At 38.5% G+C, this 25,093-nt stretch overlaps 1 protein-coding gene across 4 annotated transcripts in view; it reads left to right on the top strand.

The window, feature by feature from the left end:
• Positions 1-25,093, top strand: part of Prr14l (proline rich 14 like) — a 64,950-nt gene that overhangs the window by 1,485 nt on the left and 38,372 nt on the right. For 2 of the 4 annotated variants that reach the window (XM_076838188.2, XM_076838211.2), the window contains exons 2-3: positions 597-716; positions 7,501-8,022. In XM_076838188.2, the coding sequence (XP_076694303.2) occupies positions 7,552-8,022 (471 nt within the window). In that variant the 5' untranslated portion in view covers positions 597-716; positions 7,501-7,551. The remainder of the gene's footprint in view (positions 1-596; positions 717-7,500; positions 8,023-25,093) is intronic. The other 2 variants (XM_076838195.2, XM_076838204.2) reach the window with 2 other exon arrangements.

Genomic DNA, 25,093 nt, shown 5'->3' with positions numbered 1-25,093 from the left:
GAAAAAAACCTTAGTTTTTTGAAACAGCTCAGTACCCACTTAGGGAGACTGATGCCAGAAGTCACCCTTTCCTTTGTGCACATAATCTGTCACTTCTTCCTGAGTGATTAGAGATGTCTTTTTCCGTTCCCCTTACTTGCTCTAGTGTCCAAAAAAACAAAACAAAACAAAAAAAACGCTTTCTCCTCACAGCCTCCCTTTCACACATCTGCCAAGAGGATAATTCTAATTTCTTTTTTGTGTATTTTCCCAAGAAAAATTTGAGACTACTCTTTTTCCCTTATCTATCTAGTGTGGTATAAATGGTTTCTTTTCTCCTCTTCCTTTGGAAAATAGATGAAGATCTTTTATGCAGGGAGTCTTTGTCAGTAGAAATCAGGAGCATTTTCACTGTTTGATTCTCCATGTGGAGACAGAGGGGTCCTTTTTCTGCATGCTAATAAAGGAAGGAAAAGGGAAATAAAGTGGTTGATGCTTTTGAGGTTTCCTGCACATCCCCTGTTGAGCTGGGTCCGATTTAGTATATTTGCCACCTTGCCTTGCTTCCAATTTGTCTTGAAATCTTGTTAAAAGATCTTCTTTCTCTCTCCCTCAAGAAGAGGCCCCTTCTTGGAATTCTCTCATGGAGGAATTGGCTACAGTGTCTGAATCTTTGGAAAATAAAGCCTCTTTCGGGAAAAGAAGTGTTGTGAACTTCTAAGGGCCTGATCATTATTGTGAGTATTGTTCCTTGACACAAGCATGACAGCCCCTGGTGTTAACAGCCCTTTTGCATTGAAATTAAAGGGAGAGGAGACCTTCAGCTCCTGGATTGTTGGGGCACATAGTTTCCTGTTATGCTCTGTTGTCCCGCTCCCCCTACTTTTTGCTTTATTCCTATAAATTTTGTGCCTCCAGAACTTTTGTTTTGGGGAGTCGTGAATGAATAAAATATAAGTTGCCACTTTGTCAAAAATCATGAAATACTCTAATGAGAACTGCAACATTAATTCTTCAATGATATGTTTTGTATTTAATGTGGGATAAAAATTAACTTTGCCGAATTACCTGAAGGCACACCAAAGAGAAGTTTTACATCTTTTCTGTGTGTAAAATGTTTTTAAATTACCTCAGATGCCCTTGAGTACCTGTGAAGAGGATTAATCTGAGCTCTGTACTACCATTGTTGATGTGTGTAGGTGTATTTTGCTGAAACAAAGAGAAATAGAAAAGTTATCTTTTAGAGTCATGAGGTTTTTAAGGGTGCCGGAACCCTTTGTGATTATTTTGTTTAATTTGTTAATTTTACATGGGAAAACAGGGCTGGGAAAGTTCACTTAACTTTCACTTAGCATAATTTACTATGTAGCTGAAGAATGGAATCAGAATAGGGACCCTGGCTGCCTGATTTGGGAGACCAGCAATTAGATTGCTCACCGTAGTTCTTTTGCATTTGAACAAGATCAGTAGATAATTGCTCTTAACTTTTTTTCTTTTTTTAGAAGAATTTTACAGCATACTTCATGTAAACATTAGTTAATTTGGTTTTCCCCCACAGATAAGTTTATTTCCTAATCTTACACATTTTTTGTGTTGTGGTAAAGATGACAAGCCAGTAGCAGCTGGCAAGTGTCATTAGTAAATGGGTAGTTTATTTTTCTTAGACCTCAGACTAGATAATTATCTGGTATCCCCATCCAATAGGTTGATTTTTAAGTGATTAGAAAGGATTAGCTGTAAATAAATCCCTGCCTACATTTTATAAGCATGTGTTACTTTTTTTTTTTAACTTCAAGTTTATTTAACACTTGAATGTAAAACCTTTGATGATTAAGGCACAGAACTGTCAGTTGGGAAGATACCCAATAAAATAAAGGGCTGATACTAGTTTTTTATTGTTATGCATTTGGGTCTTGGAAAATAATAGAGAAAACATTAACAATTTATTCCCAACTGTTTTTTTAAAAAGTAAAATTTTTTAATACAACATATAGCTAAGTCATCAGTTATCTCTCCCCCAAATTAACAGTGTTAATGGTTTGTGTTCATTCAAAATATTTTTCTGTGTGCATATATATTTTACCAGTGAGAGTCCTGATGTTTATTTTAGTTTAGTAAAAAAAATATTCCAGGCAGTTTTCTATATGGAGAGATGTTTCTACATCATCAGTTTTAATTGCTGCATTGGGTTCGTAATTTTAGTTTTGTGTGTGCTCATGTGGTACTGGGTTCTATGCTCTACTACTAAGCTACCTCTCTAGCCTTTTATTATTTTTTATTTGAAACAGGTCTCACAAAGTTGCCCAGGCTGGACTCAAACTTATGATCCTCCTGCTTTAGCCTCAGGAATTTTAGTTTTTAGTACCAAAATAGTGTTCTGTTACTGCTGTCTTGTGGTACTGCCTGTATTTTGGTAGATGGTGATGTGAGAGCTAGAGAGCTGACAGTAATTTTAATCTGCACTTTAGGCTTACATCTGAATATCACTTTGCCTCTGAGGGATCCAGCTGTTCTGTTAGAGTATAGTGTTTTAGTAACGAAACTTCAGATTTGGTTTAGAAATTTTTTCGGTTATGAGAATACTGGAGATTTGCCCCAGGGCACTTTACCACTGAGTATATCCCTAGCCCTTTTAAAAAATTTTTTGAGACAGAGTCACTAAGTTACTTGAATTTGTGATCCTCCTGACTCAACCTTCATTTTGTTGTTGTTTTTATTTGTTTGTACTAGGGACTAGGGATTGAACCCAGGGTTGCATCGCCAGCCCCTTTTTTAATTTTTAATTTATTTTATTTCATTTTTTAATTTTGAGACAGGGTCTCACTAAATTGCTAAGGGCCTTGTTAAGTTGCTGAAGCTGTCAGTCACTAAGTTACTTGAATTTGTGATCCTCCTTCCCCACCTCCAAAGTTGCTGTGATTGTAGGCTTTAAGGACCTAGAGTTGGACTCTCAACAAAAAGGAGGGAGTGTCTATTATGCTTCCACAGCAAGTATGCCTAATTATTTTACAGATTGAAAATTTTTAAAATTCTATACAAATGAGTATCAAGAGAGGACAGTTTTATGATATTTGTGTCTTTAAAGCTTTAAAGTTCTGTTTTAACCAGTGCCCATTCAAAGATTGAGGCCAGCTTCAGCAATTTAGCAAGGCCCTAAGCAACTTAGTGAGACCGTGTGTGTGTGGGTGTGTGTGGGTGTGTGTGTGTGTGTGTGTGTGTGTATGTTTTGTAAATATGTAGTTGTGCATGACTTTATGTGGCGTGATCTTTGGAAGAAAATCTTGAAGTAGTACTTGGGGATTAGAAACCAGTAGGGTTTAGCCAGGCAGAGTGACGCATGCCTGTAATCCCAGCAGCTCAAGAAGCTGAGACAGGAGATTCACAAGTTCAAAGCCAGCCTCAGCAAAAGCAAGGCACTAAGCAGCTCAGTGAGACTGTCTCTAAATAAAATACAAAATAGGGCTGAGGATGGGGCTCAGTGGTTAAGTGCCCCTGAGTTCAATCCTTAGTACCAAGAAAAAAAAGAAGAAAAAAAAAAGCTGTAGAGTTTATTAGAGACACTATAGGAGTTGAAGCCATAGTTTGTTACGCTAGTTGTGGAAAAAAAATTGAGTCTGAGCTCTAGAAAAGTGATACTGATGTTGAGAGGCAATTGTAGGGGCTGGTGTGTAGCTCAGTGATGGAGCACCTGCTTAGCATGAACAAAGCCCTTGGTTGAATAGGGTGGGGGAGGAAACAAGGAAGGAGAGACCACATAATATACTGAGGGCATCTTATTCATCTTTGTTTCTTGCAGCTGTTTGCATGTAGAAAGACTGAATTATTCTTTTGATTAAACGGGCTCTATTATAGACATGGGGGGGGCGGGTCCTATCCTTTGCAAGTGAAATGTAGGTCAGGAATTGAGAGTTGATGGATTGGGGATGGGGCATTTTTTTTATCTTTTTTTTTTTTTTAATTTCCCCATGCAGTTTTAGGGATCCAAGTCAGGATCTTACGTGATTGGCATGTGCTCTACGTTGAGATTATAATCCTAGCTTTTTATTTTTCCCCCCAGTGCTGGAGATGAAACCCAGAGCCTCCTGCATACTAGGCAATCACTCTACCACCATACTATATCCCAAGCCCTTTTATATTTAAGACAAAGTAGCCAAGACTTGAATTTGTAACCCTCCTGCCCCAGCCTCCCAAGATGCTGGAACTATAGGCGTGCGCCACCATGTCCAGCATCCCCATCTGTTCTTTTAAAAATCAGTTTTATTAAAAAAAAAAATTCACAGCTGGAGTGAGGTGGTGCACACCTGTAATCCCAGAGATTGAGACAGGAGGATTGCAAGTTCAAAGCCAGACAGTCTCATCAATGGTGAGGCACTAAGCAACTCAGTGAGACCCTGTCTCTAAATAAAATGCAACACAGGGCTGGGGATGTGGCTAAATGGTTGAGTGCATCTGAGTTCAATCCACAGTATCAAAATATATGTGTGTGTGTGTGTGTGTGTCACATGAGCTGGGATGTAGCTTGCATAGGCCTCAGGTTAAATCCCCAGCAGTGCCAAAAAAAAAAAAAGATAATTTACATATCATAGAATTTACCAATTTAAATTATACAAATCAGTAGTTTTTAGTATAATCACCTTTTTCAATTTTAAACATTTTTATTACTTTAAAAAGAAAGTATCCATTAGCTGTCAGTCCCTAGTTATCCAACACTCCCAGCTGTAAGCAACCATCAATCTATTTTGTCTTTATAAATTATATATCCTTTTTTGTGTGTGCATGTGGTGCTGGACATCAAACCTAAATCTTCATGCTAAGGAAGCCCTGTACCACTGAACTAAATACCTAGCCCTACGTTTTTCCATTCTTGACATTTTATATAAATGGGATTCTATAACGTGTGGTTCTTTATGTTTATTTCAATTATCATAGTGTTTTCAAAGTTTATTTGTGTTCTAAACTGAATTAATACTGCAACCCCACCCACAACCCCAGTACTGGGGGAATGGAGTGCTTTACCATTGAATTAAACTCCCCCACCCTTATCTATCTATCTATCTATCTATTTTTGGTACCAGGTATTGAACTTGGGCACTCAACCATTGAGCTATTGAGCCATATCTCCAGCCCTGTTTTGTATTTTATTTAGAGACAGGATCTCACTGATTTGCTTAGCTCCTCACCATTGCTGAAGCTGGTTTTGAACTCCTGATCCTCCTGCCTCAGCCTCCTGAACTACTCGGATTACAAGCTCATGGCAACACACCCAGTTTGAGATTGTTTTGAGGTAGGGTCTGTCTTTCTGAATTGCTGAGGTTGGCCTTAAATTTGAGCTCCTACAGCTTCTGCCTCTGGTATAGCTGGGATTATAGACAGGTACCAACACACCCTTGTGGGCATGTGCTTTTCATTTGTTTTTGTTTTGTGGTAATGGGTATTGAACCCAGGGTCACTCTAGCACTGCGTATATCCCCAGCCATTTTAAAAAATTTATTTATTTTTGAATAGGCTGTTGCCTACAGAGGCCTGAAACTTGTCATCCTCCTGCCTTAGCCTCCCAAGTGGGTGGGATTACAGAAATGAGCCCATAATTATGCCTGGCTGACAAACTTGAGCTTCACAGTATCCTCTCCTGCAATTATTCTTCCAATCTGTATGTAGTCTGACATCCAAAAATTAGATTGGGTATGTTGTTGGGGAAAGGAAGCTGAACCGAGTTAAATTTGGGCACTTCCTGCTTATTTTGACATCAAATAACAATTCCATTTTATCTCTACTAATTCTCCTTATCCCGACATAAATGACCTAATATCTGAAGTGCCCCCAGAGATATCCAGGTGGTAGATTAAAAGGGGAAAATTTTAACTCTAAAAGGAATAAATTTATCATAGCACGTTGAAAGTCTTTCACATGGAGAATCTCATTTGATTCGTTTTTTTATAATTAATTTATTGATTGTAATTAGTTCATTTGATTCTTGCTGTACTTCTTTACACAAGTTTGTGTGCTAATTTTTTGTATTCAAAATACATGTCTTTTTTTATCAGCCCTCCTGTATTACCTAAATTTCATGGACTGGCTATCTGATTTCTTTATAATTTCTAGTGTTTGAATTAGTAATGTAGCTTTATGTCATTTTGTCTCTGGGGAGGGTTCCTTAACATTTATATTCTCCTTCCTTTAGTTTAGGGTTAAGAAAAGCATCAAGAATCAAAGTGTGGCTGGGGTTGTAACTCAGTGGTACAGCGCTTGCCTGGCATGTGTGAGGCACTGGGTTTGATTCTCAGCACCACATATAAATAAATAAAAAGAAAGAAAGAATTCAAGTATCTTATTTGGTGAACCAATTTCTGCCTCGGTCAAGTCAAAGTAGATTTTGGTGGGGTGGTGCTGGGGATTGAACCCAGGGCCTTGTACATGCGAGGCAAGTACTCTACCAACTGAACTATATCCCCAGCCCCATTCAAAGTGGATTTTGTTGTAAAAACTGCATATTGTTGCTGAACTCCTGAATATGTTTGTATATGTGTGTGTGTTGACTTTTTGTAATATAGTATAATATAGTATTGTGAATTGCTTAGGTATACATATTTCAGCAAATTACCTATGTTTCTAGCATCCAAAGCAAAAAATGATAAAATCCAAAAAGGATCTAGGTGTGGTGGCACACACTTGTGAGCTCAGCTACTACAGAGACTAAGGCAGGAGGATGGCCTTGGCAGTTTAGCAAGACTTTTTCTCAAAAGTGAAAACAGCCAGCGGTATAGCTCAGTGGTAGAGCACTTGCCCAGGGACTGGGTTAGGAGTATCTTGTGCTAGCCTACTAAATACAGCTCAAGTATGTAACAAGCAGTAAAGGAAAATAGTTCCATTTTCCTTGTATCCTCTTTCAAAGAAAAGAGTTTCATGCTGATCAGAGTCCTTCAGAATACCTACAACATAAAAAAAGAGTACCTACAATGTATCATACTTCTATTCTGACAGTGGGAATATATCAATGAACAAAATGGGTGAGATTCATGCCCTGAAAACAAGTATAAAACCATACTGTTTTTCTTTTTTAGAGGCAAGCTCTCTACCATTGAGCAACATTCTTAGTTCTTTATTGTTGTTTGAGGCTGGATGTCACTAAGTTTCCCAAGCTGACCTCAACCTTGAGATTTTCATATTTCAGCCTCTTGGATAACTGGGATTACAGGCAGTGCCACCATGATTGGCAAAAAAAGAAATTTATTTTGTAAATTGTATCAACATTATTCTTAGATGCATAAACATGTCTTATTTTCAGGTACACTTGTGGGCCCTTCAGATTTAAATTGATAATTATTGAGAAGTCAGTATTTGAATTAGGATTAGACAGGTGCCTATTAAAAGTTAAGGTATGTGTTTTTCCACAAATTTGGTGTCAGATAATGCTGGCATTTGAAGTAGAATTTATTTTTCTTATTTTAGCCAATATGAACTGAGTCAGCTTCTACCCTATCAAGGTTTTAAACTTGTATCCTTTCCTTTGATTTATGTCAGGGTGAACTGTTTGATGTAAAAGACTTCACTCCATAATCTACATCTGCCCTAATGCTGTCATCCGGAATAGAGACTCAGCCAGTTCCACTTGATTCCTCCATGTCTGCCGTGGTACAGGAATTATACTCTGAACTCCCAGTAAGTGTCTCCAAAGAGCTTCATGCACATCCTGAGCCAAGTGTGAATCCAGATGTAAAGCTTGGAGCCTCTAGCTCTTTTATAAGTCAGAGTAGAATATTGCCCTTGAAGCTTCACAGGACTCATGCAGAAAGTTATCAAGAAACCTGTAAGACCTTGGATCATGGGGGTGAGCTTGGGTGGTGTGGTTTGGTAGACCCCAAAGTAGGAGATTATGTGGCTTCTGGGATCTTGCATAGGGAAGAGAAAGCCAAGAGTATGGAGCTAAAGGTCTTCAGAGATCAAGGGAACCAAGTGGAAATTATGAGAGAGACCTGTGAGGGAGCAAAGGAAGACCTATGCAAACATTCCACATCTGCTGAAGAAAATATCAGCACAAGTCAGGTAAGAAATGACATCTTGATCAGATGAGTTGACTATGAATGACAGCTTTGCAGAGTACCATTTCTCAGATTATGACTTATCCTTGAAACATTTCTAAAATATTAATTTATATTAACTTTCTTGTGATGATATTGAAAAAACATTTTTGTCACATGAGATACTTACTTAGTCAAAAAAGAGTGACTTGTGTAAAGCAACCGTTGTATACTGTTTATCACAGCCATTGTATATGGAATGTTGAGTCCCTGAAAATCCTGTGATATTTCTGCATCTGATGTTAAAAAATGAAGTATAGCTACTGGACACAGTTGCACACACTTGTAATCTCAGCTACTTGGAGGAGGATCAAAAGATTGAGGCCAGCCTGGGCAGCTTAGTAAGACCCTGTCTCAAAATTTAAAGGGGCAGGGGGAGTGGGTTGGGGATATAGGTCACTGGTTGAGCACTTTGGGTTCAATCGCTGGTTCTTTGATGGGGAGGGCATTGGAAAGACAATTCTTCATTTAATACATAATGAAAAGTTGACTCATTACTTGATAGGAATGGTCATATGTGGGAGACCAACCTTACACGTGACTGAGTCACACTCCTCTGCTGGGTGCTGAGGCGCTCAGTCACAGAAATGTGGCAGAGCTTTCCCCACCCTTCTTGGGTTCGAGGGTCGGTGTCTCGTGCATGGGTGTGTCTTGCTACAGCCCCTGCTCACCTGTTCCTTTGTAATATTACCCCTTGCCCTTTTTAGGATAGAATCTTCCATGGAAGGCCATGTGTGTGTCCCCTTCTCTTACTGTGCTCTTGTGTGTGGCCTACCCAGGTGTCAGTCAACCTGCTGACAGTGGACATCATGAAGATAGACTCAGCCCCTGAAACCTGACCCCTTGCCTCATTTGAATGGCTTCTCCTCAATAAAAGGTTTCAGTGCGTGCTCTTGCTCACTTTCTTCCTGTGGACCCTTAAGGTCAGAGGAGCCATCACAGCAACCCCAAAGAAAAAGGTATTTGTGTCACTTGTGTGGTTATTTTGCACAGACTAGTCAGCCCAGTTCAACTGGAGTAAACCCTGAGAACAGAAACCCGGCAGTCATACTGACTGATCAGCATGTCTTCTCCCTGTAGGAAGCCTACATGGGAAATCAAATTTCTGTGAGCTTGAAATTTGAATAGAATGTTTAGTTAAATGAGATGATGGTTAGTGAACTGTGGAATGTGATGGACTGAGATTCCTGAAGAAATATACATGCCACGTGCACTAGAAAACTTTTTTGCCGTCCCGCCCCCCACCCAGTACTGGGACTGAACTCAGGGGTGCTCTACCTCTGAGCTACATTGCCAGCCCTTTTTATTTTTTGAGACAGTGCCTTGCTACGTTTCTAAGGTTGGCCTCAAATTTGGGATCATCCCATGTCATCCTTCAGAGTAGCTGGGATTACAGATGTGCTACCATATCCTACCTAGAAAACTTATCTCACCTATGGATGGTGTGATAAACAAGGAGTCAGCAAACTTTCTCAAATTTTTTTTTTTTTTTTTAGTTGGCAGTGCTGGGAATTGGGTCCACAGCCTCTTCCACACTAAGCAAGTACTGTACCACTCAGCTATATCCCCAACCCCAGCAAACTAATCACCTGTTGTAACATTAAAGCAGGTCTAGACACTGTGCAAATGAATGAGTATGGCTGTATTCCAATGAAACTTTTTGATTTCTGTATTTTACTGAATAATTGTCAAAGATTTATGCCAAATTTTATTGTAAGAAAGTTGAGTGCAATCATTATGTGAAGCTTTTTTTGTCATTGTTATACAGTGTACTTAAAAATCATTTATTGGGCTGGGGATGTGGCTCAAAAGGTAGCGTGCTCGCCTGGCATGCGAGCGGCCCAGGTTCGATCCCCAGCACCACATAAAAACAAAGATGTTGAGTCTGCAGAAAACTAAAAAATAAATATTAAAAAACACTCTCAAAAAAAAAGTAACAATTAAAAAAAATCATTTATTACTAAACTGTCATTGGTGCAAAACTAGTATGCATAGAATAGTTGTGAATATATGTTAATCTGGTGGCAACAATTATATGGTAAAATATGTTTTTTGTTTGTGCCATCACACCCAACAACCTCCTCCTCCTCCCGCTCCTCCTCTTGTTCTTTTAGCTGTAGATGGACACAATACCTTTATTTCTTTATTGCTTGTTTATTTATTTATTTATTTATATGGTGCTAAGGCAAACCCAGTGCCTCACATGCGCTAGAAAAGCAGTCTACCACTGAGCCACAACCCCAGCCCAGCCACGCCACACCCAACTTCTAATAAAATTATAAGCATAAGTGCAGACCTGAGGGCTCTGGTTTGCTGACCCCTGCTATAAAACCATTACTAAATTAAGTCTAGCATCCTTGGCTAGACTCTGTTTCCCAACTGATAAATGCATTGTTTCTTTGCACAGGTTATAGGGAAATTAATTATTGTTAGGTAGAGTTTATACATTGGCTGTAATTAGTCACGAATGAAGTATTATATATTATTTCTTGATGTGATGGTCTGAGATTAACAAAAAAATGTGGTTTTTTGTTTGTTTTTATGAATTACTAAGAATTGAACTCAGAGGTATTCTACCTCTTAGCTACATTCCCAGCCCTTTATTTTTTTAATAAGTTTGTATATATATACATTTTTTTTTAAGTTGTAGGTGGACACAATACCTTTATTTTATTTTTATGTGGTGCTGAGGATCAAACCCAGTGCCTCATGTGTGCCAGGCAAGTACTCCCATCACTCAACTCCAGCCCCAGCCCCCCAGCCCTTTATTTTTTATTTTGAGATAGGGTTTTATTAAGTTGCCCAAGATGACTTCAAACTTGACTTAGCCTCCCAAGTCACTTTGTTCCACCACATCTGAAAGTAAGAGTTTCTTAATGTAATATTTGATAAAGAGTAAAAATATGTGCAATTAAATTATGACATATGGTGAACTCAAAACATGCATGCATATATGTGTATATGTCTATGTGAAATGTATACACATAAACTGAGCACAGTGGCTTGTGACTGTAATTCCAGCTACATAGTTAGGAAACTAAGGCAGGAGGACCTCAAGTTCGAGTCCATCCTGGGCAATTTACAAAGACCTTGTCTCAGAATAAAAAATGTAAAACTAGGGCTGAGGATGTAGCTCAGTAGTTATGTGTCCATCTAGCATGTGGTAGGGCCTCAGTTCAGTCCCCAGTATTGCAAAATGCATATACATGTTTATATATATATCACCCAAACCTAAGAACTAGATTACTATCTCTCTATTTTTTTTTTTTTAGTTTTTGGTGGACACAACATCTTTATTTTATTTGTATGTGGTGCTGAGGATTGAACCCAGCACCCCACGCTTGCCAGGCGAGCACATTACCACTTAAGCCACATCCCCAGCTCTCTATTCTTTTTTTCAAATCATTCCCTTTCTCCTAACTCTATCAAAGGTAAATATTTTTTTTAATATTTATTTTTTAGTTATAGGAGGACATAATATCTTTATTTTATTTTTATGTGGTGCTGAGGATCAAACCCAGTGCCTCACACATGGTAGATAAGTGCTCTGTCTCTGAGCCACAACCCCAACCCAACTATTTTGAATTATATAAAGCAAAATGAAATTGAATAGCTATAAATGTAAGATTTTCTACTTAGTTTCTAAAAGTGGGCTTCATACGTGAAAATATTTATGTGGGAAATAGAAGACCTACAGTTTTAGCAGTTCAATTAGAATTGACTTCTTGGGGGCAGAGGCCTTAGCCCAGTTGTAGAGTGACCTGGATTAAAGCCCTAGCACCACAAAAAAGAAGAAAAAGAAAGGAAGATAAGATTAACTTTGTGATCATTAACATAAATGTGCTATCTGAACTGAGAAGCTAGTGGTTTTGCTATATTTTGCTGGTTAGACCACAACTGGAGTGTCATACTCTACTCTTAAAGTCGTGTATGAAAGATAAATAGGAAACCAGAAATGTCTTTGGGGATAAGAATTCACACTTAAGGCATGTGGTGACACATGCCTTGTAATCCCAGTGGCTCAGTAGGCTGAGGCAGGAAGATCTCAAGTTAGAGATCAGCCTCAGCAATAAGGCCCTAAAGCTCACTTGGTGAGACTCTGACTCAAAATTAAAATATACAAAGGGCTAGGAATGTAACTCAGTGTTCAATGAGAAAACTTGAGCTGGGGGTAGTTGCTCATGCCTGTTTTCCCAATAACTTGGGAGGCTGAGGCAGAAGGATGGCAAGTTCAAAGCCAGCTTCTGCAATTTAGGGAGACCTAATCTCAAAGAAAAAAAATAAAGAATAAAGGACCAGGCTCGGGCTGTAACTCAGTGGTAGAGTGCTTGCCTAGCATATGTGAGGCACTGGGTTCAATCCTCACCACTTCATAAAAATAAACAAATAAAATAAAGGCATTCTGTCCATCTACAACTACAAAAAATAAATAAGTAAAGGATCAAAAATTCTGTCCATCTACGACTACAAGAAATAAATAAATAAATAAATAACCAAAAATGTAGTTCACAGGTGGAGCACAATCCCCAGTACCACAATAAATAAATAAATAAAAGGGATAATCCTTCCACTTTTTATGTTTATAGTCAGGATTAAAGATGAGGAAGGCTCCTTATCTTGTGGCTAGAATTTGATTGGCATTCAATCACATTCCACATTCAGGCTGGATTGCTGAGTATCTGACTTATGAAAGTAAATAGTCAAGAGAATTGGGAGAAGCTTTCAAGAATTTGAAGGGTTGTTCAACTTACATGAACCTATCGGACACAGTTCAACTCAGTGGTTGACATGGGTCAATAGTAGCTCCTAATCATGCTCAAGTTACAGGTCCTTTCAGAAAACTAAACACTGCAGACCTCAGAAAAGTAGATGTACCATTTGCGTACTGCTTCAGAAGGTTTGCAAATCCAGAAGTATTTGACCTCAAGATAAGAACTCTGGCTAGATTGGCAAAGAACCGTTTAGTCAAAAGACAACTGAAAAATTAAGAGAACATATTTGCAGCCAAGCTTGGTGGCACACACCTGTAATCCCAGCGGTTTGGGAGGCTGAGGCAGGAGGACCCTGAATTCAAAGCCAGCCTCAGCAACTTAGTGAGGCCCGGTCTCTAAATAAAATGTAAAAGGGGGCTGGGGATGTGGCTCAGTGGTTAAGCATCCCTGTGTTCAATCCCAAGTACAAAAAAAAAAAAACAGGGAACATATTTGCACCATGTATTGCAGATAAATATATCTCTAATACATAGAGACTTCTTGACTTGAGCAATGAAGAAACAAAACCCAATTAAAAATGGGAATTTGGGGGGCTGGGATTGTTGCTCAGTGGTGAGTGCTTGCCTAGCATGTGTGAGGCACTGAGTTCAATTCTCAGCACCACATATAAATAAGTAAAGGTCCATCAACAACTAATAAAATACTTAAAAAAAAATGGGAAATCGGGACTGGGGCTGGGGCTGGGGCTCAGTGGTAGAGCACTTGCCTAGCATGTGAGGCCATCAATTTGGTCCCCAGCATTGCTTTTAAAAAAAAGAAAAGAAACAAAAATAGGGGAAAGATTCACTGTATACATGTGGTGCTTAAATAAATGAAGAGATGATCAGCCTCACAACTAGAGAAATGCAAAGATAACCAACCTAAGCTTCTGTTTTTTTATCTTACAAAGAAGTATGACAGCACATTTTAGTTAAGAAGGCTATAAGGAAATATTCTCATATCTTGTTGGTGGGAATGAAAACTGATACACTCATTATGAAAAGGAATCTGGCGGTACTTAACAAAACTACGTATACCCCCAATCTATTGACACATATTCTCTTTTCTAGTAATCTACCCTTGAAGGAACATCTTCAACATGAAATACACACACACACGCACGCACACACACACACAAGGTTATCCTTTGGTTTGTAATTGAGAAAGAGAAATACATAAGAGAAAGGCTGAATAAACTGGTTTGTGGTTTATCCTTACATGGAGTATTGTGCAGCTGTATTAAAGAGTGAAGAGGATCTCTGTGTACTAATTTGGAGTTGCTTCAAGATATTAGAACTGCAAAAACTTCCAGGTTTTGCAGTTCTCTAGAACTCACAGGACTCAAAGGCATCTAGTCATACTCATAGTTAAGGTGTGCTTTTGTTATTCTTGTTCAACCTAAGGTGCTTTGCCAAGCTACATCCCAGCTCCCCTGCCTCTTTTTATTTATATATACGTACTTGTGTGTGTGTGAGTGTGTTTAGTTGTAGATGAACAGACAATATCTTTATTTAAATTATTTTTATGTGTTGCTGAGGATCAAACCCAGTGCCTCCCATGTGCTAGGCAAGCACTATACCACTGAGCTACAATGCCAGCCCCTCGACCCTTTTTACTTTTTATTTTGAGACAGAATCTTGCTAAATTTCCCAGACTAGTCTCAAACTTGTGATCTTCCTGCCTCTGTCTCTTGAATAGCTAAGGTTTGGTGCAATGAAAGGATATAAAGAAATCAGCAAAGGGAGAAGGGGCATGGAAGGAAGTCCAGAAGAAATCAAGTGCAAGCTTCCAGGAGCCTTCTTCTAGTGGAGTCACACACACTTAAAGTCCTCCAGGAACAAATTGTGTCAAAACATGTAAAATGTTTGCCTTGGAAGTTTAATGCACAGGGTATTAAACCTGGGGGCCTGGTAACGTGGGCATCATCTGCCTGGCACATGTAAAATTCCAGATATCCAGAAGGAAGACAGGTATTTAGCAAAAATCAATTATTGTACAGGTACAATTGAGCTACTCTTATTTATGTATTTATATATGTATTTATTGTGGTACTGGGGATTTGACCTGGGGTACTCTACTGCTGAGTTACATCCCCAGCCCTTTTTATTTTTTGAGACAGATTCTCACTAAATTTCCAAAGCTGGCCTTGAATTTTCCATCCTCCTGCCTTAGCCTTCCAAATTGTTGGAATTACAAGCATGCATCACCATACCCAGCTGATCCACTCCTTTCATTTAGGGAATAGTGAGCTGAAATCTAGTTCTCAGATGTTAGCCAAGGCATATCCTTTCTAAGGATAGCAATCAGGCCTGAAACATTTGCTTTTTTCTGGGAACTAGTATGTACTGTTGAATGAAAAATGCAAAATGAAATGAGTAGTATCCTCCTTTTTGTGCAAGGAAGAAGATGAGCCAGATATGGTGGTATAGGCCTGTAATCCCAGCTACTCAGGAGGGCGAGGCAGGAGGATCACTAGTTCAAGGCCACTCTGTTTCAAAGTTTTTTAAAAAAGGGACTATGATGTAGTTCAATGGTAGAATAACTATCCCTGGGCTCAATCCCTAGTACCCAAAGGAGGGAGGGGAAATAAGCACACATAGGTATCTGCTCATTAGTATATAATACAAACACATCTATATAGAAAGGATAAACCAGAAACTAATATTATGTTTTCTTCTTTTTTTAAATGCAGTATCATGGATTGAATCCAAGGATACTTTTTCCCTGAGCCCCAGCTCTTTTTATTTTTTTATTTTGAGACAGGGTCTCACTAAGTTGCCAGGTCTGGCCTTGAACTTGCTGTCCTTCTTCTGTGTTGCTGGGCATTTCTGCCAACTTTGTTGTTTTTTTTTAACAGAGCTATATTTTTAAGTATTTATTTATTTACTTTTAGTTGTAGTTGGACACAATACCTTTATTTCACTTACTTATTTTTATGTGGTGCTGAAGATTGAACCGACGTGTGCGAGGCAAGTGCTCTACTGCTGAGCCACATCCCCAGTCCCCTACCACCTTTTTTTTTTTTTTTAGGTTTGCTTATAGGGAGTAAGTGGGAGCAGTGTGGAAAGAATGGGGCAATGAGAATGTAATAGAAGGAGTGGAAGAAAGGAACACTTCTGTAAGGACACTTTTGTATAGTTGTGACTTCATACTTCGAAAATTAAGTAACTAGACAACTACAATGTGAAGAGACAACTCAAAATCAGATACAAACTGTAAGAAATAAAGCCAACCATATTACAAACAAATAACAAAGCCACACTGGGAAAGGGAACATAACCCAAATAACTATGGAAAACAGTATTACAAAGCCCAGTGTAGGATAGCTATAGACCCCTGTAGTGTTGAGTTTGAATTGAAGTAAGAACTTAGGGTTAGTTATTGACATGTAAAGAGAATTACAGAAATATATGAATGTGGTTGCTTAAGATAGGGCCTAGAAGCAGCGATGCCTCATTACAGTGAACACACTTTTATAGGTCTTGGATTGAAGGTGGGGGACGCTACTGGGGATTGAAGTTCCCAGGGGAACTTAGCCACTGAATCACATCTCCAGCCCTCAGTTCATAAAAATTATAATTAAAGAGAGAAAAATCTTAGAGAATTCCAGTTAATAAATAGAAGGAATGATGGCAATAGAAAATCACCATATGGGCTAGGGTTCTGGCTCAGCGGTAGAGCGCTTGCCTAGCACATGCAAGGCCCTGGTTCGATCCTCAGCACCACATAAAAATAAATAAGTAAAATAAAGATATTATGTCCAACTACAATTGAAAAATAAATATTAAAAAGAAAATGAAAATCACCATATGATAACCATCACAGTAGTAAAATTACCTCAAGCAAAAAAATCACCAATGAATATTAAAACTAATGGCTAAGGCTGGAGTTGTGGCTCAGTGGTAGAGCTCTTACCTAGCGCATGTGAGGCCCTGGGTTCAATCCTCAGCACCGTATAAAAATAAACAAGTAAAATAAAGGTATTGAGTCCAACTACAACTAAAAAATAAGTATTTTTAAAAAAACTATTGGCTAAAAGTTTGAGAAATAGAAATATTTATGTAGTTTCAAAGTATCTGCCTACAAGATACTTATTAACTACAAAGGAAGAAGTCAGTAATTTTATAGTAACCAGGGAGGCCCTTATCGGGATTGAATGATCAAAGTTTGTTTCCTCAGGAATGAGATATCCCAACACTATGTATCTCTCTCTTTTTTAATCTTTATTTATTTTATTTATTTTTATGTGGTGCTGAGTTTCTAACCCCAGCCCTACGTGTATCTCTTTATAGGGCACAATGAAAAGAACCAGTATCACTTCTGTGGTGTTCCTGCCCCTAAAATTGCATATCTGGAATCTAATAATGAGGAAACATCAGATAAAACCAAATTGAGGGACATTGTCTGTAATTTTTTTGTTTTTTGTGGTGCTAGAGATTGAACACAGGACTTTGTGTATGCAAGACAAGCACTCTATCAACAGAGCTATATCCCCAGCCCGACATTGTCTTTAAAAAAAAAAAAAAAAAAATCTCAGTTTCAAGGAGACTAAGGAGATATGATGACTAAATCCATTGTAGTAGCATAGATTGGATTGTTTTTGCTTTTTTAAAAATATTTTTTAGTTGTAGTTGAACACAATATCTTTTTTAAAAAAATATTTATTTTATTATTTTTAATTGATTTTATTTTTTTAAATACACAATAGTGGAATGCGTTACGATTCTTATTACATATATAGAGCACATTTTTTCATATCTTTATATAAAGTATGTTCACACCAATTCATGTCTTTATACATGTACTTTTTTTTGCATTACAATTCTTATTACACATACATACCACAATTTTTCATATCTCTGTTTGTATATAAAGTACGTTGACACCCAATTCGAGTTTTCATACATGTACTTTGGATAATGATGTGTCCATCACATCTCTTTATTTTATTTATCTATGTGGTGCTGAGGATCAAACCTAGGGCCTCTTATGTGTGAGGCGAGCACTCTATTGCTGAGCCACAACCTCAGGCCCAGATTGGATCCTTTTAAGGGATCTTATTTCAAACTAAAAATAATAAAGGGCTGGAGGTATATAACTCAGTAATAAGACATGCCCTAGGTTCAATCCTCAGCACCACACACAAAAAAAAAAAAAAGAAGAAGAAAAGAAAGAAAAGAGCCAGGCAAAGTGGCATGCATCTCCATTCCTAGCTATTTGGAAGTATGAGATGGAATATCTATTGAGCCTAGGAGTTCAAAACCAACCTGGGCAACATAGGAAGAACTTGTCTCAAGAAAAAAGAAAAGTAAAAGGACATCAAAGAGCCATCACACCTGGATGTACTGTTTTTATATATTAACATTGGAGAAGCTGGGCGAAGACCACAGGGAATTTTTTGAACATTATTTTTTCCTTTTTTTTGAGAGAGAGAGAATTTTTTTAATATTTTTTTTTTTTTTAGTTTTTGGTGGACACAACATCTTTATTTTATTTTATATTTGAGGATCAAACCCAGCGCCCTGCACATGCCAGGCCAGTGCGCTACCGCTTGAGCCACATCCCCAGCTTGAACAATATTTTTTGAACAATATCCGCAGCCCTGCAAAAAAATTTTTTTGGTCCTGAGGATTGAACCCAGGGGTGCTGTATCATAAGCCAATCCCCAGCCCTTTATTATTTTTAGTTTGAGGTAAGATCTCATTCAGTTGCTTAGGGCCTTGCTAAATTGCTGTGGCTATAACTTGCAGTCCTCCTGCCTGAATCTCCCAAGTTGCTGGGATTACAGGCATGCACCACAACACACAGCTTCAAAATTTTTGTATATCTAAAATTATTTAAAAGCTTGTAACAATGGAGAAGGAAGAATAGGAGTTCACTGTTTTAGACAGAGGGGAATGAAGGGAAGGGAAGGAGGATGGGAGTAGGAAAGACAATAGAATAAAACAGAACCTTCCTGTGTTCATATATGAATACACAACCAGTGAAACTCTACAGCCTGTACAACTTCCAAGAATGGGTTTTTAATTAGAATAAGTTATATTAATTCCTTGTATGTATAATATGTCAAAATATACTCTGCATCATGTATACCTAAAAAGAATAATTTTTTTTAAAAAGGTTCTACAATTTAAAAATATTTTAATAGTAAAAAAAAAAAGCTCGTTGCTAGAGGGAGACAGAATTTGATAAGAGAGGTACTTTTTGGGGGATGGGGTACTAGGGATTGAACCCAGGGGCGGTTAACCACTAAGCCACATCCCCAGCTCTTTTATAATATTTTATTTAGAGATAGGGTCTCACTGAATTCCTTAGGGCATTGCTAAGTTGCTGAAGCTGTCTTTGAACTCAGGATGCTTCTGCCTCAGCCTCCTGAGTTGCTGGGATTACAGGTCTTACACTACTGCACCTGGCAACTCATTTTGAGACAGGGTCTCACCAAGTTTCTTAGGACCTCATTAAGTTGTGGAGGCTGGTCTTGAACTTGTGATCCTCCTACCTCAGCCTCCCAAGTCACTAGAATTATAGGTGCCTGGCAAGAGAGGTACTGTTTTTTTTGTTTTGTTTTGTTTTTAGTTGTTGATAGACATTTTATTTATTTATTTTTCTGTGGTGCTGGGGAATGAACCCAGTGCCTCACACATGCTAGGCGAGCGCTCTATCACTGAGCCATAACCCCAGCCCCAAGAGAGGTACTTTTTGACAGTTTGGCAAGACTAGAAAGGAATTGGGTTGCTTGCAAAGTTGTGATTGTGAAGAAGCTGAGTGACTCTATCAGGGATATAACAATGAAGATTCTGGTTTGGACAAGCAATTTCAGTGGTATTTTCTTTTCTTTTCTTTTGATACCAGGGATTGAACTCAGGGGCACTTGACCACTGAGTCACATACCAAGCCCATTTTTTGTATTTTATTTAGAGACAGGGCCTCACTGAGTTGCTTAGCGCCTTGCCATTGCTGAGGCTAGCTTTGAACTCGTGATTCTCCTGCCTCAGCCTCCAAGACACTGGGATTACAGGCGTGTACCACTGCGCCTGGCTTTCTTTTTTAGTACTAGGGATTGAACTCGGGGGCCACTGAGCCACTTCCCCAGCCCTTTTTTGCCTTGCCATTGCTGAGGCTAGCTTTGAACTAGTGATCCTCTTGTCTCAGCCTCCCAAGCCACTGGGATTACAGGCATGTGCCACCACACCCGGCTTCAGTGTTATTGTCTATCTGAAGTTTCTGTGATGTTTCTACTAGAAAGATTTTAATTGTCTTAGCAGCATTCCACAAGATTCTTTTTCTTCAGATATTTCTTTCATGAGCCCATCCACAGTCAGGCACTAGCTTAGTTTGAGGGACAAATACTCATAGATTACTATTTATTCCACCCTCCTCCCTCCCTCTATACTTAACATCAGTCAAGGCAGCAACTTCAAGGAAGTTCAACTCTAGTACTTCCTCTGATTTTGAAAGGTAGTCACCTCGGCTTTCAAGTTATTTATTGTACAAATTGGATGAATTTAACAAAGTCAAGTCTTTGGATTTTCCAATTCTGACTGAGGCAGGAGAATAGTGAGTTCAAGTCAGCCTGGGCAGCTTGGTGAGATGCTATCTCAAAATAAAAATTAAAAAGGCTGGGACTAGCCTTGTACAGTGGTGCGCGCCTAAAATTCCAGTGGCTCAGGAGGCTGAGATGGGAGAATTGTGAGTTCAGAGCCAGCCTCAGAAATGGTGAGGCATTAAGCAACTCAAAGAGAACCTGTCTCTAAGTAAAATACAAAATAGGGCTGGTATGGGGCTCAGTGGTATAACACTTGCCTAGCATGTGGGAGAAGCCCTAGGTTTAATCCCCAGGACCTAAAAAGAAATGAAAAAAGTTCTTTACTGTGAGAAAGGTATAGAAACTTTAATAATTTTGTTCTTTGATCAGGAACATTCCCTTATTGAGGAGGGGAGAAGAAAGGGATAAAAAAAGTATCTGAGAACAGGTACAGTGGAAGGGACAGCTGCAAAAACCAAACTGAATTGTGAAAGAATGTGTTCAGTTCTGAACTACATTCCTGTAGGAGAAACACCAAAAACTATGGTGCATACAAAGTTACTAGCCAGGGTGTGGGAAAGATTGGTCTTAGCCAGCCGTGGGCTCCTGCCTATAAACCCAGCCACTTGGAGGCAGGGACTGGAGGATATTAAGTTCAAGGGCAGTTTCAGCAACTTAGCAGGGCTCTAAGCAACTTAATGAGACCCTGTCTCAAAATAATAAATAAAAAAGAACTGGGGATGGAGATCAGCCAAGTGGTAAAGTTTCCCTGTGTTCAATCTTCAGAACCCACCCCACCTCAAAAATGGTCTTACTGGGGGCTAGGGTTGTAACTCAGTGGTAGAGCACTTGCCTTGCATGTGTGATCCACTGGTTTTGATTCTCAGCACTGCTTATAAATAAATGAATAAAATAAAGGTCTATCAACATTTTTTTAAAAATGGTCTTATTAAACAAGTGTGCTCCAGTGATATATATAGAGATCACTATGTGATGACATCTTACACAGATGGTTTAGCATTAAAGATTCTTTATAACATGCTTGTGATTTTCATTTGCTTTTTTGTTTGTCGCTTAGAATGAGCTGTAAAGTGTTAAAATTTTTCTATATTTTGCTTTTCTTGTTGTTGTTTTCCTTCCCTATAATGGCAGATCTGCCTGGATTGAATATATTGTAAAAGCTTTGGTTTTAGGATACAATACTTGTGCTCAACACAGACACAAAAAAAGTGATGAATTGTATTTTGGCTATAACATAAGATGGCATAGTATACATTTTGAGGATAGGCAATTGTATTTGAAGGTATGTAGAAAGGGGGCATTACGTAGGGAAACACAATGGCTGTTGATTACTTAAAGCGTGTTATGTTGTTGGAGAAAATTGGTTTTTAAGTTTTGTTTTGAGATGGGTTCTTGCTAAATTGCTCATGCTAGCCTGGAACTCACAATCCTCCCACCTCAGCCTGCTGAGTGGCTGGGATCACAGGCAGGATGCCACCATGCCTGCCTTTAGAGAAACCTGTTTTTTAATGGTGTGTTCATAATAGATTCAATCTTTGGTAATTTATGTGGATTTACTTAAATGAAAGGTAGTTACAATAAATGCCCACTAAGTTTACTGTGTACTTCTAACCCTGAGAGTCTTTGAACCTGTGAGAAATTTGCAATCGTGTTCAGTAATTTTGCTCTTTTCCTAAATAGAACTATTATTGAAAAGAGTTTAGTTTTCAGTAATTCAAAGGTGAAAAATCTGAATTTCATGGCTCAATAGTAAAATTGGTGTTCATATGCTGTTCTCTGCATCTGTAGTGCACAGTTGTCTTTACAGTGATGATTTGCCATGTGACAAAAATATCCAAAGCACATTACTGAGACTTAAGATAGAGCTTTCTCTTGATTATTTCACAATTCTCTTATATAATTCACTGCAGGGGTGATGTCATTAACCCCTCACCCAGCTGCATGATTGATGACTTATTTTAAAGTCACAAGCTGTTTTTCCAAATTGAGATATGTGAGGAAAGTTCCTTTTAAAGCTATACAAGAATGACTTAAAGTTACTGTTTCACATTTTATTCCTTTTCTAGGTATGCGCATATACAAAACTGAAAGATCCATCTATAGATATAAACATTTCTTTCACTTCAAAGTATGTTAGCTATGAAAGTAATTATGGCTATTTCCACAAATGTCAGGAAATAGGAAATATTCCTTTGGCCCTGTACTTGGGATAATTCAGTGTATAGGCAATGCCTTCTGTAGATGGAGTCATCACTGTTCTTTCCTTGATCTGCTTCTACTTCTAGTTAGCGAAGCAAAGATTTGGAGGAGCCCAGAGGGGTCTAGGCTCTGAGCTCAAGGCTCAGAGATTCCTCAATTCCTGAGAAGCTTAAAATTTGCTATATATAAAAGCAGAAGAGCCCAACATATATTCATTTCCCTCAGGTATTTGTGTAATTGCCTGCTTATGAACTCATTCTACAGGAATGAATCAGAGAACTCCCTTTTCCAGGACATTGTTTTGTTTTTGTTTGTTTATTTGTCTGTTGTACTGGGGATCAAACCCAGGGCCTCACACATGCTCAGTAAGCAGTTTACCTCTGAGTTACATTACTGACTCTCCTAAAATCTGCCTAAACTTTGGAGAAGCCCCACAATTGATTTTGTTTTCAAAACAGTGGGCAGGTGGGTGACATTTAATATGCAAAACAGAAATGGTTTGTTATCAATTCAAATAGCAAATTGCACTGTTATCTGACATTTCTTATATAGTTTACAAAAAGCTTTAAACTATAGCTATTATCTCATTTAATGTTGCAGGAAACAGTATATTGATGATCAGTTGTGGTTTTAACTAAATCTGGACAGTAGGAGCTGGGGTTGTGAGTGGTGGAGTGCTTACCTAGCATGTATAAAGGCCCTGGGTTCGATTCTCCGCACTGCATATAAATACATAAAATAAAGATCCGTCAACAACTAAATCTGGACAGTAGAGTAAAACATTTAGGATTCCTTCATCTAGGAATACTGAAAGTTAAAATATTTAGTTGATAAATATTGTAGGAAAAGGAAATTGGGTCTGATAAATTTCTGCACATATTCGCCATGTGATTGGCTGCCTTCTAGCGAGGTTGGGAATATTACAACGAACTACTATGCTACATGCCCATTGCATGCAAGTAGGCTGTTCTATTTCCCTTATTCACACCCAGAGACCCAAATGGCAGAGCTCCCACCCGGTAAGGAGGCCACCCACCATCATGAGGGGATCCCCCATATCTGACCTCAGCCTCCACATTCTATTTCCTATTCAGTCTTTTTAGTTTCTGATCATATTTCAGACTTCAAACCTTGTAGTCTCTAGTCTTCTGATGAAAGATAACTTAAAACTTTCTTTTTGGTACTGGAGATTAAACCCAGGGCCATTTTAACCATAGCCTCCATTCCTCAAACCCTTTTTATTTTTATTTTTTTTATTTTGAGACAGGATCTTATTAAGTTGCCTAGGACCTTGCTAAGTTGCTGAGACTGGCTTTGAATTTATAATCCTCCTGCCTCAGCCTCCCAAGATGCTAAGATTTCAGACATGCACCACCACACCTGGATCTTAACTCAGAACATTTTAAGATAACTCAGCATGGCAGGAGGCAAGTGGAATGACTTAGTTTTAGCTTCTTTTTCTCCCTTTCCTGGTTACAAATCAGAACCAAGGAAAAAGGAACATAACTGAAGTAGTGGGTTTGGAGCTCCACCTGGGTATTCCAAATCTCCATCTAGAGATTTGGAAAGCAATAGATGAGGGCAACTCTAAAATCTCAGCAGCCCCTTTAGGGGCTGGAGCCAGTAAAGTTTAAAACTGCACAGGGTTACAAGAGATATTTAGAATCCAAAGGAGCCTTTATGTTACTATCTGCATTTAGCCCCAGAAAAACTTGGTAGTCATTCTAGGCAACATTACCAGAATTCATTTGACAGTTCTGTTGGCTTTTCTCAGGAAATATTTATGGTCACAAGAATGGAAGAAGCTCCTCCATAGGAGCAACCTATCCCAACAGGGAATCCTCTTAGATATTTTATATGGTACCCATTTTTTCTTTCTTTTTTTTTTTTAATATTTATTCTTAAGTTTTCGGTGGACACAATATCTTTATTTTACATTTATGTGGTGCTGAGGATCGAATCCAGTGCCTCATGCATGCTAGGCGAGCGCTCTACCACTGAGCCACAACCCCAGCCTCCCATTTTTTCTTAAAACCAATGTAAGGTTGCTCTCGGTACCACCTAGTGATGAGAGTCCTGGGGTTAGAACAGAGCTCTGACTACTCATTGTATAACTTGCCACTGCATTCTGTCCTTTCCATAGAGTATTTTATGACCTCTGAAACCATACTCCTAGCCTGAGAACCAGAAAAGCAGAGGATAGTGTCATTTTGAACTTTTATTTATTTATTTATTTGACTTAAAGAATTAGCAGGATTTTGCCTAATGAAGAGGACAAAGGGGAGGGACACACTGAGACAAGAGGAAAAATGCTCAGAATGCATGGGGGAGGCAGGAACTAGAAAAGTAGGTAGGAATCATATCATAATAGGCGTGGATACCCAATTGAGGAATTTGAATTTTATTATAAAATTTTTATTATAAAAAATGAGGAGCCACTGGAGGATTTTGAGAAGAGGACTGATATGGATGTATATTTTCTTGTTGTTAGGCTCACCTAAGGGTAGACTGGATACTGCACTGGAGGAAACCCAGGGTTT

Source organism: Callospermophilus lateralis, chromosome 1 (assembly GCF_048772815.1).
Source record: "Callospermophilus lateralis isolate mCalLat2 chromosome 1, mCalLat2.hap1, whole genome shotgun sequence".
Classification (NCBI taxonomy): Eukaryota; Metazoa; Chordata; class Mammalia; order Rodentia; family Sciuridae; genus Callospermophilus; species Callospermophilus lateralis.
The sequence above is the reverse complement of the archived record's forward strand: the minus strand, read 5'-3'. Positions and strand labels throughout refer to the sequence as shown.